The sequence below is a fragment of the Alosa alosa genome, chromosome 1, assembly GCF_017589495.1.
Source record: "Alosa alosa isolate M-15738 ecotype Scorff River chromosome 1, AALO_Geno_1.1, whole genome shotgun sequence".
Lineage (NCBI taxonomy): Eukaryota > Metazoa > Chordata > Actinopteri > Clupeiformes > Clupeidae > Alosa > Alosa alosa.
In genome coordinates, this window is record NC_063189.1 from 33,484,316 (window position 1) to 33,502,581 (window position 18,266).

The 18,266-nt window shown below is 42.5% G+C and overlaps 1 protein-coding gene across 1 annotated transcript; it reads left to right on the forward strand.

The window, feature by feature from the left end:
- Positions 1 to 3,137: 3,137 nt before the first annotated feature.
- adamtsl7 (ADAMTS-like 7) lies at positions 3,138 to 18,140 on the forward strand. Its single transcript, XM_048250600.1, has 16 exons — positions 3,138 to 3,161; positions 4,073 to 4,171; positions 4,799 to 4,932; positions 12,047 to 12,230; positions 12,664 to 12,839; positions 13,449 to 13,563; positions 13,959 to 14,076; positions 14,499 to 14,587; positions 14,985 to 15,101; positions 15,217 to 15,346; positions 15,576 to 15,795; positions 15,898 to 16,071; positions 16,463 to 16,636; positions 16,846 to 17,025; positions 17,451 to 17,595; positions 17,685 to 18,140. The coding sequence occupies exons 3-16, from the start codon at positions 4,807 to 4,809 to the stop codon at positions 17,822 to 17,824; spliced, it is 2,088 nt and encodes a 695-aa protein (XP_048106557.1). The 5' UTR covers positions 3,138 to 3,161; positions 4,073 to 4,171; positions 4,799 to 4,806; the 3' UTR covers positions 17,825 to 18,140.
- Positions 18,141 to 18,266: the final 126 nt, after the last annotated feature.

The following is an 18,266-nucleotide window of genomic DNA, read 5'->3' on the forward strand; positions in this document are numbered from 1 at the left end:
CAGTAAAAGCACTCACTCACTCACTCAGTAAAGCGCTCACTTAGTAAAAGCACTCCAGTCAGTCACTCACTCAGTCAGTAAAAGCACTCAGTCAGTAAAAGCACTCACTCACTCAGTAAAAGCACTCACTCACTCAGTAAAAGCACCCACTCAGTAAAAGCACTCACTCAGTAAAAGCACTCACTCACTCAGTAAAAGCACTCACTCACTCACTCACTCAGTAAAGCACTCACTTAGTAAAAGCACTCAGTCAGTCACTCACTCAGTCAGTCAGTCAGTCAGTCACTCACTCAGTCAGTAAAAGCACTCACTCACTCAGGAAAAGCACTCACTCAGTGAAAGCACTTACTCACTCAGGAAAAGCTCTCTCACTCACTCACTCAGGAAAAGCACTCACTCACTCAAGGAAAAGCACTCACTCAGTAAAAGCACTCACTCACTCACTCAGTAAGTAAAAGCACTCACTCACTCAGTAAAAACACTCACTCACTCAGTAAAAGCACTCACTTAGTAAAAGCACTCAGTCAGTCAGTCACTCACTCAGTCAGTAAAAGCACTCACTCACTCACTCAGTAAAAGCACGCACTCACTCACTTAGTAAAAGTACTCAGTCAGTCACTCACCACTCACTCACTCAGTCACTCACTCAGTCAGTAAAAGCACTCACTCACTCAGTGAAAGCACTCACTCACTCAGGAAAATAACTCTCACTCACTCACTCAGGAAAAGCACTCACTCAGTAAAAGCACTCACTCACTCACTCACTCACTCAGTGAAAGCACTCACTCACTCAGGAAAATAACTCTCACTCACTCACTCAGGAAAAGCACTCACTCAGTAAAAGCACTTACTCACTCACTCAGTGTTTTATGGGGCAGCCGTGGCCTACTGGTTAGCGCTTCGGACTTCGGACTCTGTTTCCGTTATGGCTGTTTAGGTACCGGGTGTGATCAGGTAGTTCCCCATTTATTTCCGAGTGGCATCTGCAATCATAGAGGTCCAAGCAGTGGGCTGAACACCTTACTCACCAGTCAGTCCTTTCTCTCTCACTCTCGTCTCTATCATTTCTTCTCTCTATCCTCCTCACTCTGCCCTCTCTCTTTGGCCATCTTTGTCCTCTCAGGCTCCTATCCATGTGTGGTATAGACCAGTGCAGCAGAATGTATAAGTATTATAAGTATAAATACTTTTTTGATCCCGTGAGGGAAATTTGGTCTCTGCATTTAACCCAATCAGTGAATTAGTGAAACACAAACAGCACACAGTGAACACACAGTGAGGTGAAGCACACTAATCCCGGTGCAGTGAGCTGCCTGCTACAATGGCGGCGCTCGGGGAGCAGTGAGGGGTTAGGTGCCTTGCTCAAGGGCACTTCAGCCGTGGCCCACTGGTCGGTGGGCCCACTGAATGCTCACTACTGAAGATGATAACTGGAGAAATATGATACTGGAAATATCCTACTTCATTTGCTATCTTGTCAAGTTGCCAGTTATGTGTTGTTACTTTCCTAGAGAGGCTGGACATCTTGGAAATTCACTCTGGTTTAGTTTTTTTCTCCCCATTCATTGTGTCAGTCTCCCAGTCTGTAGAAACATAACAATAACTTAACCATTTGGCCAGTTAATTGAGACCAAAGTTGTCAGTTTTTCACTTGCTCTTACTTAGACAGCTCCCACTATTAGCTTACATGTCTACCACCTACTGTACCCCTGAAGCAAAAGTACCCAAAGCCCCAGTTCTGAGGTAGTTTAATAAAGGGGTAGCAGATAACGATAGCACTTTACCATACATGTATTCAGTCACAGTCACTCTGCAGATGGAATCTTAATGTAGCCAGTTAGATCAGTGACATTGAAGGATGCATTTGTTGGCCTGTGATGACAAGTGAGTGAGAACATACTGTGGCCATCGCCCAGAAGAGCCAGTGGCTTGCTTCATAATATTGGGTGTGAGGTTCTTTTTCCTCGAGTAAGAACATTTAGAAAATGAATGGACATTGAATGGAAGAAAGTGCCAGGAAGCAAGTGGGGGAGAGAGACATGGAGTGGAATCGGGAAATGACCTGGCTCAGACTCAGACCGGGTCTCCATGGAGCCAAATGTGGTGTGGACGCTATAGCCAGCTGCCCCACGGTGCCCCCCATTTATCTTTATACCCATATTTCTCTTGGATGTCTGTCTGTCTGTGTTTTGGCCGAACAAGTGATATCTGAAACAGACAGTTTTATGACACTGGCAGGGCCCCCTGCACCCCCTGAATGAGATGTTGTCTTAGCTGCCTGCCACTGCTGTCTTCAGTATGAAGGAGGAAGTAGACAGTCTGGGACTTGCTTTATTTGGCTGGTCTGTTCCGATCACACGTCACAACCCTCACACACACTGCCATCTGATGGTCACATTACATTGATCAGAGACAGCATTGTAGTAGGCACATAAACCAACATGCTCCATGGAAACAGGTTTAATCTTGATATCAGTCCTTCCAAAAGCAGACACAAACTTGTCTAGTATATAAAGATACATGAGACGCGTGCAGAAGAGAGGAAATAGCGCAGATGTCCAACAGAATAATGTACGTGTCTGCCTGCTACTGTACATTTCCATTTGAAAGGACCTGCTGAAGAGTAGTAGCTTTCTCACCACAGGAAGGATTTGTGAGAACATTCCTGACTTAAATTGATGTAACTGGAAGAAAGATGAATCAGTCGCGTTATAAGCATCAAGTTCAATACCAGTGAGTCAACAAACACACCACTGCAGATTTATGATTCACAATGATTCAACGAATCCCTATGGTTTACCGTAACCTTCCCTCACTGCAACATTTCCCGACAGAGGTTCATCATGGAGGTCCCAATATACTGTTTGAGTGGAACTGTCCCGGGACGTTGTTGCTGGGCTTTTTGTAATGGAACGTTAGTCTCTTTATATGACCATCCTCACAAAGCATATGTACTCTAATACTCTAGTACAGTTGAGGTTGAGGTACAAGTGAAGAGGCTTTATCCCGGTGCCTAGTAGCTCATCTGCGTCTCTTCTCCAGAATATTTACCTGACCAACTACAATCTCTCCAATCAACATAACCCGATTTACTGCTGGGGCTATCTTTGATGGACTGATGGTAGAATAACACTGTAAACACAGTGCTTGTTGACAGGGTGGTAAGACTCATCTTTAGTTGATTTTTAAATCAAGATTTGAACTGTAGATTGATGTAAGTCATCACAGTAGTAGGCTACAGCTAAATCAGTCTCTGCCATCTGATGCAGCCAAGTTAATGGCACACTAGGCTATGCAGTTTTTTTTAGCTTAATATGCACGTTTTTTAGCTTAATTTACCTTCATTTAACAGCTTCAGAGTCATTGGAATGGCTATATGACTTTTTTCGGGTTGAATGGTGACCGTCTCGCTTCCCCCTATGCCTGTGAGCGGGAAAAACACCGTTGCAACTGTGGGCCGGCGGGCCGACGGCCTCAGTGTCAGGAAGCATAACGAGTGTAACAAATTGCTTTACTGCGTTCAAATACACATACACGCCAGGCACCGGCTAGAAAAAGGTAGCGATGGAGTTTCTCAGACATTCGTCATGACAGAGCCAGCGAAAAAGAAGCAAAAACCGAGAAAACAGTAAGGAGATTGCCAATACTGCAGTTTACCTTTAATACAGACGACTACATTCTGCATGTTTCAAATTGGCCGAAGGTGTTGAATAATGGGACAAGAGCAGGTGTTTGGGGTGAATGAGCTTGGCATGTGGGTTTTTGCGCTGAGTCATGTCTGTGGTGGGTGGTTTTGTTAGTGTAGCCGCAGATAACTATGGCCAGAGCCTCGCAAACATTCCTCAGTAGAATGCACTCTGCCTCACAGTAGAACACACATGTAGGCTATACACACACATACATACATACACACATACATATATTTATATAAACACACGTATGTCTGTGTGTAAGTATTTGAAAAAAAATAAATAACATTCATTCATAACATTGAAAAAAACATATTTGAAAAAACATTCTCCCACCAACGTTTCGTTTTTGTTCTCCCTCTCCTCTCTGTGAGGTCACACAGGTCAACCTTTTTGTTGCTCTGGTTCTGTAGTGATGTAATGCAGATGTTTTCCCAGGACACAAAACTGCCAGACACCTGGAACTCAAACACCTCCAACTGGTAAATTATACACTATTGCACTGTTACAAAGCCTGTCTCTGCTCCACAAATAACACATCATGATCCTGCTGAGACCATCTTCATAACTCAATCCTTCAGAACTGTGCATGTGTATTAAGTGACCTATTAACAGAAATGTCATGATCTGGGGTTAAAATAAAAGGGTCTTCTCAAAGGGTCTTGAGTTTATGTGGGTGCATGCTTATCTTAAGCTTTAACATTTTCTTAATTATTAATAGTTATTTCATATTTGTATAGTTATGATTTATACGTATGCATTCCCGAGTGCCCCTGAGAAATCCGTAACAATACAAGACCTAGTTTTCCCTGCCAAATACCAGGGAACTCTGCTGAATTTGGGCAGGCAAGAAAAAAAAGTCCCTTTCTAAACAGTAATAAGAATAAGAGAACGCGAAAAGAAACATGTTCATCTGTATGTGTGTTGTTGAAAGAAGAATGGTCAACAAGAGTGTCTGTATGTCAGCATGTGGTTGACATTTGCAGACATGGCCCAAGATCTCAGTGGGAATTCTTCAAAAGCACACTCCCCCTCCCTGCCCAACACACACGGACACACACACACACACTGAGACACATACTCAGACTTCGACTGATTCTATGACTCAGACTTCTCGATGGCTCAACTGAAGCAGCAGCAGTGGTTAAGGTGCTCCCTCCAGCTCACCCTGATACTTTGCCTGCGCTGCCCTGCCGGACGTGCTGCTCCTCAGGACGCCCGCTTCTACCCCACCCCTCAACAGGTAAGACTTTGGAGCAGGTAGTGCCCACTGAACTTAATGCTAAGGCAGCACACCAAACTTAATGCTATTTACACCTCAAAAGCACTGGATTTCTGTATGAAACACAACATTCAGAATAACACCGCAAATATCTGGAAACCCGGTTGTTTTGAATCAATAACAAAATAAATGTATGAATTTAGAAAACTGGCCAAATAGAAAATCATGTAGATTTTAGATTTGATAGGCACTTTTATCAAGATCATCAATGCAACAACAGCAGGGTTTATGTTCCGTCAGTATTTCCTGATCACAACGTCTGAATGCACAGCTGGAGCTGAAGGATTTAGTTGTTTAGTGGAATACTGAGTCTCTATGAGGCATGAGTTTTGCAATATATTGTAGCAAGGCCGTATCCATGGAGTAAACATTGGGTGGGGGATCAATCCTGGCTGGTGAAATCAGTTCCTGCCATTCTATTGTATGTACCAATTTATGAACACATGGGGTGATAAATATGTTTTTTTTAATAATGCTGTTTTTCTCATTTTCGTGTGCCATTCTATCTTATCTTATGCCAATGAGAGTACCTTAACGATAATCATATGAACATAAATCTGTCTATTGGTATAGAAAATAAGTCCAGATATTGTGGTCAAAATTGCAAATATACAAAAACTTGGTTGTGAAACATCTGCATGTGCTTTCTGGGTATGCCTTTGTGTGACTATATTAGCATGGTTCCATGTGATGCATTCAGAGCAGCCTAAAGAGAGGGGGGGGGCATTATGATGCCAATTGGGCAAGGATAAGTAAAGGAGCAAACACTAGCTAGTTAAGAAGGGTCATAGCATAGCACTTACCACACTCTTCCCTGTCTTCCCTCCTCTACCTCCTTCCTCTCCACTTCCCTCTCTTCCCTCCTCTACCTCCTCTTCTACCACTTCTCCTCCTACCATTCTTTGACTAGTGCTTAATAGGCACTCTCATCCTCTAGTACTAGCATTGACAGATGCAGTGGAAATTCCTAGCTATAGTCTCCTCTGCATTGTACCTCAAATGTTATACAACAATTGGGTTCTATGGAACTATTTATTTGTTAATAGCTTAAATATTATTATTTTGCTGTAAGTCGCTTTGGATAAACACATCTGCTAAATGAATAAATGTAAATGTTAATTGTTTTTGTTTGTACAGTATATTGTTTTCATGATCACATAAGAATAAAAAGAACTCTTATCAAATGTTACAGGAGAGGAAGGGTGGAGAGACAAGGCAGTGCGTCATTTCCCAGAACTATTGACCGATCTGTACATCTGCTTATATCAATTGGTATTTTATAATTACATGGTATTCTACCATTTTCATACAGTAAGAAATGACTCGAGAAGATTATTGTGCAAGTCAAGGCAGTGTTCTCCTGGGAATTCTCTGTAATCAAGTTGCTTCACACTTAACTGAAATCATTGCACGTCTGCATTCCCATTCTCTGTCAGATATTTAACCAGTTAGCATTTTTGAATATTGTCCCCCTTCAAAGTATATTATGATTACAGCCTTGCATTATAGGCTGTTTATGTCTATACTTGAATTTATGTCTTATTCAAGTGATTAACTTCAGTGAAACAAATGAAAAACAGAACAAAACTAATGTGTAGGTTTTTTTTTGTTATTATTACTATTTGAATGACATTGCTGTTCTGGTTTTCTGAGTAATCTATTGACTCACAGAGGGAATGAGCTGCAGGGGAGGACACGGTGTGTGCGTGTGTGTGTGTGTGGGTGTCAAGACATTAAGAGTTTCAGTCTTTTCACTTGAATTTAATGTAGTTGTTTGTTTCTCATTGCAAGAGTATTTTGTCACATATGGGTGTAAATAGCCATTGATTTGTGTTTAATTTGATTAGATTAGATGGAGAGTTTGGCAGTCCTCCACACGTGGTGCTTTTATCTTAAACACTTGTCCCCAGTAGGCTGCATGAGATGTGGCTTTGGGCTGACCGCCTAAACGCTTCCACTCTAACTCTAAAGGAGACTAAGACATTCAGCATTACCCAGAGGGACAATTACATTAAAATCAGATGCCAATAGTACAATTTGAATATGTCTGTATAAAAGTTCTCCTATGATAACAGAAATTAACATCTTACGCGAGGCCATGAGAGGTAAACAAGAAACACTTCAACTATCCAGTTCTATGTGACATACTGTGCTCAAAGCTCCACGTATGGAGGACTAGGCCCAGGGCTGAACAGGGTGCTGGATTGGATATTGCGGCTTGGGGAGTTGGCTTTGCCAGTGGGTGTAGACAAACATTTTTCTTATTACATTGATCGATTTAGAAGAGCTGGTTCACAGAAATCAGAGTTAAATGGAATCATAAAACCATAATAAGGATTTATGGAGTCAATAGAGGTGATATTATGGATGCCTATGAAGCCTCTTTAGAAATTATCATGAGGTGTGTGTGTGTGTGTGTGTGTGTTAAAGATAGCTTCTGCTATTTTTATTCCATGTATTCCATGTAAAAGAATACTTGACCAATGATGTTGTGCAGGTATGTCTTTACATTTCAATTGGTGGGACTTTTACTCTATTTCTAACAAAAGCATATTGACATGCATAAAGGCAGTGGTCATCAAGTACTTTCCATTTCCTTTGTGTATGAATGATATTATATTTATCCATGCCCTTTATTGTGTCTTCTGCACCATCACCAGGACTGTTATCTTGTTCACTGTAATTCCAAGGTTGTTTGTTTTTTATTACTGACTGTCTGATAATGGTGGGCCATCCCATGGTTTCTTGCACAGGTAATCACAGTATGCTCTTCCTGTCTGATTTTAATCTTGCTAGCAATATAACATCTGAAAACACAGTGGCAGAAATTGATGACAGTTTGTCACTCATGTTAGAAATAACATTTGTCTTCTTGCATGCTGTCTTCTTACAGTGCAAATAAAAAATGAACAAGTTTGCAACAACTCCATCCTTAAAAATAATATGGCCCTTTCCATCAAAATGCTAAAGCTTGGTTTTTATCTCTGATTGGGTCATTGCTGTACTGTTCCTTAAACAGAAAATATACAATAATGACAAGCCAGGACAAACAGAACTACATCAAACAAGAGCCATCTAAAACAAAGGGGAAAAAATATGAGAGCTTGGTTTCTTTTAGAGGAGGTTCCAGTACCAAGGGGCAGAGTAGCTGAAAGCCATCTTTCCCAATTCTGTAGCAGTGTGCGGTATAGTAAGGAGCAGGGTGCGGTATAGTGAGGAGCAGGGTGTTACTGGAACGCAGATTGGACTTCTTGTGATTCCAGTTTAACAGACAAGGAAATATAGCTAGGTAGTCTACCAATAATAGCTTTGCAAATAAAAAATGTGCCAGTAAAACTATCTACAGAGTGAGACAAAGAGAGGTAAAACCAGCCATCTCATTAAGACAATGATGAGTGTGTGATTTGGCATTCATAATAAAACACCAGCATGCACTATGGTAAACCATGCTTGCGGTGTGGTTGAGGCAGCATGCATATAACATACAGTGGGGGAAATATTGAATGGGTCAACATTTTTTTCATTAAGTATATTTCCAATGAGGCTATTCACATTAATTTTTCATTAGACATTAGTTACCTCAGGAAATCCACACATATAAAGAAATCCAGACATTAAATTCCATACATAAAGTGGAATGACTCAGGAAAAAAGTATTGAATGCGCCAGATGAAATTTCTATACTTTGTGGAATACTTTGTGGAAAAGCCTTTTGTTTTAATGACAGCTTCAAGACATTTCCTGTATGAAGAAACTACAGTAATCAGTTGCAGTATTCAGGTCAGATTTTGGTCCATTCTTCAGATAGTCTTTAAATCTTGAAGATTCCAGGGGGCCTCCTGTGAATCCTGATTTTTAGTTCTTTCCACAAATGCTCATTTGGATTTAAGTCAGGGCCTTGATTTCCTTTCTCTGAAACCAATTGGTAGTTTCCTTTGCTGTATGCTTTGGATTGTTGTCCTGCTGGAAGGTCTAGCCACGTCTTATCCTCATCATCCTGGTGGATGGTAAGAATCTCCTGGAAAAAATGGCTCCATTTATCGTTCCTTCAACTGTATGAAGTCTGCCATTACCATGAGAAAAAAAAAACAGCCCCACACCATGATGCCTCCACCTCCAAACCTCACTGTTGGTGTAATATTTTTAGGGTGATGTGCAGTGCCATTTCTCCTCCAAACATGGTGTGCAGTATGACAGCCAAAAAGGTCAAATCTGTCTGACCAGACTACATTCTCTCAGTCTTTTAAAGACTTGTCCAAATGTGGTGTAGCAAACTTTAAATGAGCTTCGACATGTTTTTCTTCAGTAATGGAGTCATGTGGGGTGAGCGTGCAAGGCCACAGCAGTGGAGTGCGTTGCCAATGATTTTCTCTGTAACAATTATACCTGCTGCAAGTCTTTCTGGAGTCTTTTTGAAATACATCTGTAACCAGTTCCATTGATGTTTTGCAACAATAAGGTTGCAAATTAAGGTCTTGGGAGAGCTCTTTGCTTTTACCTATCATGAGATGTGTTTCTTGTGTGACACATTGGTAATGAGAAGCCATTTTTATAGCCCATCAATATGTACTAACCCAGCTGATATTAAATTGCACAGACAGGAGGTATAATTACTTTCTAACTACAGATTTCAGCTGGTTTGTTGCCTTTTCGTGCCTGGGTGTACTGCTTTTTCTTAGCGTGTATACTTTTTTCCTGTCTCACTTTATCATACATGACTTTACTTATGGACTTTAATGTTTGTATTTGTTCATGTGTGTGGATTTCCTGAGTTGGAAATAGGCATACTGAAAAAAATGTTGATGCGTTCAATACTTATTTCCCCTGCTGTATGTTATAATGTCCACATAGTCCAGCACTGAAAGGAAAATAGCATTAACCATTTTTTTCATTCTAGCCTGTAAGTTAAAACATGATTTCTAAAATAAAATCCAAGCTTCAGTTCTCAGTTTTTGCACCAAGTTCTCAATGTGAACTTTGAAAGTAAGCATGTCATCAATCCACAGACCTACAGCATATCTTTAAGCAGAAACCTTTTATTGTCAGACATTTTATTGTCAGCCTGTCCCATATACAGCAAGATTGAAATAGCGTTCTTGGGCGGTGCAGACAATAGTAGACATGTGCATACATGTAAACACATACAGTGTGGTTTATACATAAGGTGCAAAATAGACACCACAGTGTTTTGGACTAAAAACATGACAAACAACATAAACATGACATAGAACATGACATAGATAGATAACATAAATATGACATACTGTAGATAGACAGCCAGATGTGCATTGAAGGCAGTGGAGGGAGGTTGAGGTAGTAAGTGTGAAGTGACTAAGTGCCAATTGAAAGGATCTTCCCATCCAATGTGGATATGATGGAGGAGGTGGAAGTGAGTAGAGGATGTGATCTGGAGAAATACAGGACTTTAGTCTTGTCTGCGTTTAAAACCCGTCTGAGATTACTAACGGGTCATTCCACGTCAATTGAACCAGGGCCCACGCACTTAGGTCTCAAAAAATTCTGAAAAAATTACCAGGTGTACCCATGTTACCCAGGAGACACACTGTAAAATTACTCTTAGGTAAGATCAATACTTTCCAAGATACGGCCAGCTCTGTTTAGGCCTTCAGAAGACATATTTGTACTCAACATAGACTCTTGATTTATTTTCCTTACTGAGATAAGTAGAAACACTCTCACAAAAAGCAATGAACAGAAAATAAATTCCTTCAGGGTCTGAACAGCAGACCTCACAAGTCTGAAAAATCATTTTGGTTCTCATTTTCAGAGCACCCAAACACCTTGTGGGAATATGCAAAGATTTTTTTTTTCTTTATTCTCTATGAGCCTTTCTTTTTAAAAACACTAATTTGACTTGTCTTATGCAAATCTTTCTTTTTCACTTTCCACCCTGAACATGGGCAAAATGCACCATTGAGATCAATATGTTTTGTATAGAGCTACCACAGGTTACTCTATACAACCACAGGTGGCACTGTGGTAACTCTACACAAAACATATTGATGTCAATGGGGCATTTTGCCCATGTTCAGGGTGGAAAATAAAAAAGAAAGATTTTCATAAGACAAGTCAAATTGGTGTTTTTAAAAAGAAGGGATCATGGAGAATAAAGAAAAACATATTAAAAAAATATTTGTATATTCCCACAAGGTGTTTGGGCGCTCTGAAAATGATAACCAAAATGATTTTTCAGACTTGTGAGGTCTGCTGTTCAGACCCTGAAGAGATTTATTTTCTGTTCATTGCTTTTTGTGAGAGTGTTTCTACTTATCTCAGTAAGGAAAATAAATCAAGAGCCTATGTTGAGTACAAATATGTCTTATGAAGGCCTAAACAGAGCCCAGCCAAAAACTCCAATAAAATTTTGATCAACTTTGAGGGACAACTATGACCATGCAGGATCATCCAGACCAAGCGTGACGATTTTGCTACATACTATTCTTATTTATGTACCAGCAAGCAAAATTTGAGCCTCCTACATGGTTTAGTTATTGTGCTGTGGGCTTGTGAACTTTGACAAAAAAAAGAGGCCGAACAAAATCGACACCCCCCTCCCCCTGTAAAATAGGCTGTATCTTGGAAAGTATAGATTTTACATAAGAGTAATTTTACAGTTTGTCTCCTGGATAACATAGGTACACCTGGTAATTTTTTCAGAATTTTTTAAGACCTAAGTGCGTGGGCCCTGGTTCAATTGACGTGGAATGACCCTAACGGTGGCCTGTAATTAATTAAACGACTACTGTGATTGTGTGTGTGTGTGTGTGTGTGTGTGTGTGTGTGTGTGTGTGTGTGTGTGTGCATGTGCCCTAATTGTTATGTTTGTGCTATCAGTGTCGTGTGTGTGTGTGTGTGGTACATGTGCCCTAATTGTTATGTTTGTGCTATCAGTGTCAGTGTCATGTCCAGATAGCCGTATGTGTATGGTGTATTTAGTGAAAGGGTCCTGAAGAGAAGTGTGTATGTTTGTGTGTAGTGAGTAGGCTATAAGGCATGTGTGTATTTACCATAGACTGTATAAAGGGTATTTACCTGTCTGTGTGTATCTTTCCAGGAGTGTGTTGGCTCACGGCCTGATGTCTGTGGAGTGTGTGCAGGCAATGGCTCCTCCTGTGAGCTGGTCAGTGGAACGTTCTCACGCTTTGCGCTTTCTGTGGGGTACCATAAAGTCCTGGAGATTCCCTCAGGAGCGCACCGTATCAAAATTCAGGAGACCGTCAAGAGTAGTAACTACCTTGGTGAGACGAGCAAAAAATAAATACTTGCAAGGAAACAGGGATCAGTAACTCAATTATGATGTTGCATTTTACACTTGGAGTCATGTTTCATGCTGTCAGTTTCATAAGATTAATTCATATGCTTGTGTCAAAATATCATTAAAGCTGAAAAACTGGATTCTACATGGAGTAATCTACACATGGAGAGTTTTGTTCCAAAATGCTATATATCCGTTTTTAAAAAAATTAATAAGTCATGTTATTTAACTGTGTATCTCAGGTAATATAGATCATTTTGCAGTTGTGTTGTTTTGATTAAGTAAAGAAAAATCAAATGACAATAACCTAATTACCTGGAAAACAACATTTAAAAAAAAATATTCATGAGAATTCATGAAAATGGAGGATATAGTGTTTTGTAACCAAACTTTTCACATATTTTCCCCCGTCTCAGCTCTCAGAACGGCTACCGGTCAGTCAGTCATCAACGGCGACTGGGCCATCGATCGCCCGGGTCAATTCCAGGCTGCTGGGACTCAGTTCACATACCGCCGGCCCAATGAGATCCGCAGTCGTGCTGGGGAATCCATCACTGCCCAAGGGCCACTGAATCAGGACTTACATCTCTATGTGAGCAACCCGTGACATAATAGCATAGTTAGATGCCACCGGCAAAGGTCGTATAGGCATACCAATGAGACGGCAGCATACAAATAAACCCTGAGTAGCCAACATTACAACCATCCAGCAGTACTGATGTGAGGAAATGTCCTGAATGGACTCTGGTCGACAGTCTTTAAATGGGTACAGACATTTTAGAAACAGACAGAAACATTTCACACCGAATAAACCGAATAAACCGTCTTATATAATAAGGCAGCTGACATGCGGCTACACAACTACACTACACTCACTTGCAGAATCCCTCTACTGAATGACACTGCCCAATCATACCAAATTATTATGCTCCTGTTCTACTTATGATATATCATATGTGATATATGTATATTGACTACCAGCCTAGTTACTCATATTTATGTCAATTATGACATCATTGACGTGGTCCCTGCTTCATAGCTCCATTTATCCTTTAAAGTCCACTTTTAGTCTTTGACAGTCAGTCTTGTGTGCATACCTGAGTGTATAGGCCGCATATATGTAGACCTATTAATATGTTTCTCCTGACGTTTGAATATTTGTACTCTCCAATGTGTGCGGTCTCTCACTTTGTCACTGCAGGTGATATACCAACAGCCCAACCCCAGCATTAACTATCAATACATTCTGCCAAAGCTCCACCTGCTGGACACAGAAAGCACATATAATTCAACACACTCTCATATACTTCCTCTGGGTAGGTAGCCACAGAAAGCACACATAATTCAACACACTCTAATATACTTCCTCTGGGTAGGTACATACATCAGTCACACCATCTACCACTGTGGAATGATATCGTACATGTTCATTTTGCTGATCACTTAAAGCCTTTGCCAAGCTGACCTATCCAATTCTGACCTGAGGAAGTGGACTAACACAGGACAGATGGTTATCTTTGTGTGTGTGTTTGTGTGTGTGTGTTATCTTTACATGGATAACATGGCCAGAATAACATATTGGACTTAAATGTTGTTCTGCTTAGCATTAGCTGGTAGTTTTGAATGAGGGCTGTTTTGGTGGAGTGGATATTGTAAATGTTTCTTGTGTCGATCATTACAAATTATTTCTATATTACATCTGCTCTCTCAGTGGAGACTCATGCAGTTGATGAGAGTGACAATCTGGTGCCCTCAAACTCAGTGACTCTCCCACTTTACACCTGGGTTGCCATGACAACTACGCCATGCAAGCTCCACCTGTGGCACAGGTAAGGGTTACTACCTGCATTTCTGTTTTCTCTGTGTGCTTGTACTCAAAACTCCAGGCTAACAGCTGTGTGTGTGTGTGTGTGTGTGTGTGTGTATGTAGGTAAACGTCAGATATTTTTTAGCTGTGTGGAGCGGGCGACTCAGACCACTGTTTCAGGAGACTTCTGTAATCTGCAGCTTAAGCCCTGTTCCTCAAGAGGAGACATGCTCCATCCAACACTGCCTGCTTTGTATGAAGTCTTTTTTATTTCACACCTACAGCATGCGTGTGTGTGTGTGTGTGTGTGTGTTCACTGGTCTTGTGTTGTTTCTGCAATTCAGCTGCAAGAAGAATACAGTAATTTCATCTGCCTTCTCTTGCGTGTGTTTACATCAATTGTATTGTGTGTGTGTGTGTGTGTGTGTGTGTGTGTGTGTGTAGCATTAACTATCAATACATTCTGCCAAAGCTCCACCTGCTGGACACAGAAAGCACATATAATTCAACACACTCTCATATACTTCCTCTGGGTAGGTAGCCACAGAAAGCACACATAATTCAACACACTCTAATATACTTCCTCTGGGTAGGTACATACATCAGTCACACCATCTACCACTGTGGAATGATATCGTACATGTTCATTTTGCTGATCACTTAAAAGCCTTTTTTGCCAAAACTGACCTATCCAATTCTGACCTGAGGAAGTGGACTAACACAGGACAGATGGTTATCTTTGTGTGTGTTTGTGTTGTGTGTTATTTTACATGGATAACATGGCCAGAATAACATATTGGACTTAAATGTTGTTCTGCTTAGCATTAGCTGGTAGTTTTGAATGAGGGCTGTTTTGGTGGAGAGGGATATTGTAAATGTTTCTTGTGTCGATCATTACAAATTATTTCTATATTACATCTGCTCTCTCAGTGGAGACTCATGCAGTTGATGAGAGTGACAATCTGGTGCCCTCAAACTCAGTGACTCTCCCACTTTACACCTGGGTTGCCATGACAACTACGCCATGCAGCTCCACCTGTGGCACAGGTAAGGGTTACTACCTGCATTTCTGTTTTTCTCTGTGTGCTTGTACTCAAAACTCCAGGCTAACAGCTGTGTGTGTGTGTGTGTGTGTGTGTGTGTGTGTGTGTGTATGTGGTAGGTAAACGTCAGATATTTTTTAGCTGTGTGGAGCGGGCGACTCAGACCACTGTTTCAGGAGACTTCTGTAATCACAGCGTTCGCCCTGTTCCTCAAGAGGAGACATGCTCCATCCAACACTGCCCTGCTTTGTATGAAGTCTTTTATTTCACACCTACAGCATGCGTGTGTGTGTGTGTGTGTGTGTGTGTTCACTGGTCTTGTGTTGTTTCTGCACAATTCAGCTGCAAGAATACAGTAATTTCATCTGCCTTCTCTCTTGCGTGTGTTACATCAATTGTATTGTGTGTGTGTGTGTGTGTGTGTGTGTGTGTGTGTGTGTGTGTGTGTGTGTGTGTGTGTGTGTGTGTCCAAGTGCAGTTGGGATGTGGGTGAGTGGTCTGAATGCAGCAGGACGTGCGGTCTGGGTCTCCAGCATCGTCAGGTGCTCTGTCGCCAGACTCAGGCTCACCATGGGAACATCACGAGCATCATAACCGTGGAGACGCAGCAGTGCGGCCACACTGAGAGGCCAGAGACGAGTGTGCCGTGTCAGCTGCAGATCTGCAGTGAGTGGCAGATCCGGACTGAGTGGACAGAGGTGTGTGAATGCGTCTGAGCCACAACCGTTAGCATGAGCAGCAGCAGAGAGTGCTGAAGGAAGGAAGCGTTACATTTGTTATCCTGCTTTGTCCCCGGGCAGTGCTCAGTGCCTTGTGGGGTGGGCCAGCGCAGCCGAGAGGTGGTGTGCGTGTCCAATCTAGGCGACGTGGACGCTGATGACCAGTGCAATCTAGCACTGAAACCGCCTCACCTGCAGAATTGTGACATGGGACCTTGCGCTCGCAGCTGGTACTTCTCCACCTGGAGCCAGAGAGTGAGCATCTGTGTGTGTGTGTGTGGTGTGTGTGTGTGTTGTGTGTGTGTGTGTGTGTGTGCGTGTGTGTTGGTGTGTATGTGTTTGCATGTGTGTGTTTGTGTGTGTTTGCGTGTGTGAGTTTGCATGTGTGTGTGTCTGTGTATGTGTGTTAAAGGAGAGTGTGTACAGTATTGTATTATGGATTATGACGTGTGTTTGTGGATACCTGCATGAGTTGTTGTTATTGTGAATGTGCGTGTGTGTGTGTGAGAGAGTGTTAAAGGAGAGTGCGTACAGTATTGTATTATGGATTATGATGTGTGTTTGTGGATACCTGCATGAGTTGTTGTTATTGTGCATGTGCGTGCGTGTGTGTGTGTGTGTGTGTGTGTGTTCGTGTGTGTTCCAGTGCTCTGCAGACTGTGGCGTGGGCTGGCGCAGCAGGACGGTGGTGTGTGTGGACAGTGCTGTGAGTGCTCTGCCCCTAGATGGGTGTGAGGGGGAGAGGCCAGCTGAGCTGAGCACCTGTGACCTGGGCTCCTGTCAGCACAGAGTAGAATGGTACACAGGACCCTGGGGACAGGTAACCTTACCAACACACACACACACACACACACACACACGACAGGCACACACACACACATACACACCACACACACACACACACACACACACACACACACACACACACACACACACACACACACACACACACACACACACACACATCAGTTGAGGTAGTGTATCATGAACACTATTCGCTTGTGTGTTGTTCATGTTGTACGTGGCCAGTGTTCGTCCGAGTGTGGCAGTGGCACGCAGAGTCGGGGTGTGCTGTGTGTTCTCCAGGGGCAGGGCCAGTTGGAGGTGACCTCTGAGACCAACTGCTCTCACCTGCCCCGCCCTCCTGACACACAGCCCTGCCATCTCAGCACCTGCAGGACGCAGTGGTACCTAACAGACTGGAGCAGTGTGAGTCCTTCTCTCTCTCACACACACACACACACACACACACACACACACACACACACAGCACAGTCACCTAAAAGACTGGAGTAGTGTGAGTCCTTCTCCCTCTCTCTCTCTCACACACACACACACACACAGCACAGTGGTACCTAACAGACTGGAGTAGTGTGAGTCCTTCTCTCTCTCACACACACACACACACACACACACACAGCACAGTGGTACCTAACAGACTGGAGCAGTGTGAGTCCTCCTCTCTCTCTCACACACACACAGCACAGTGGTACCTAACAGACTGGAGCAGTGTGAGTCCTTCTCTCTCACACAGCTAAATTACAAATGTGCTCCCTTCCAGAGATTTCCTAGGGTTTTTTCCTGTAATACACTCACACACACACTGACTCACAAACGGTATGTTTGTCTGTTAGTGCTCTCGCTCCTGCGGCGGTGGCTATCGGGTGCGGGAGGTGCGTTGCCTGACTGATGACCTGACCCCGAGTGATGGCTGTGACCCCAGTTTGGCCCCAGAGAGTGGTGAGGAGTGCAACACACAGCCCTGTCAGCCTGAGAGAGGTGAGTCTACTGCCGACTGCATTTCTGACCACCAAGACGATGCTGTCAGAAGCACGCAATCAGTTTGTTTGTTGTGTGTGTGTGTGTAGATGAGTCGTGCCAAGACCTCTACTTCAACTGTGAGCTGGTGGTCCAGGCCCAGCTGTGCGTGTACGACTACTACCGCACAACCTGCTGTGCGTCCTGCTCCCGTGCCAGCAAGAAGGACTCCCGTCACGCTTTAAGATGAGCCCACAGGGAGAGGTCATCTGACTCTTCACCCCACCTCAGTGCAGAGCAGCCTGCCCTTACAGGGCTGACGTGAAGGACAAGACAATGCTCATAGTGACCCGAGGCCAGTCTGCTCAGGGCTACTGCATCAGAGCACAGCTATTCTCATCTGCTGGGGATTGCACTGTGCTTTGCTACTCAAGATCCTTACACAACAACAAGTAGGACTAAATCATAAATAATCAGGATAGATATTCTTGGAAAAACTGAATAATGGTATTTTCTCCCATTTTTTGATCAATGAAATAAAATTGTATCCTAGTTTTTCATAAAAACCTTTTTTGTTGTGTCTATTGGATTTCTACTCTGAACTGTTTTTTTGGTCTAAAACTAGTGATCTATCTACCTAAAAGGCATGCACAACCTTGCAAACACCACCCAGACCCTTACTGGCATTGCTA

Bases quoted from the DNA above. Each gene is read 5' to 3' on its own strand.
- adamtsl7 (XM_048250600.1), top strand. From the start codon at position 4,807: ATGGCTCAACTGAAGCAGCAGCAGTGGTTAAGGTGCTCCCTCCAGCTC. The intron at 4,933-12,046 runs GTAAGACTTTGG...GTATCTTTCCAG, and splicing joins TCTACCCCACCCCTCAACAG to GAGTGTGTTGGCTCACGGCC. The intron at 17,026-17,450 runs GTGAGTCCTTCT...TTTGTCTGTTAG, and splicing joins ACCTAACAGACTGGAGCAGT to TGCTCTCGCTCCTGCGGCGG.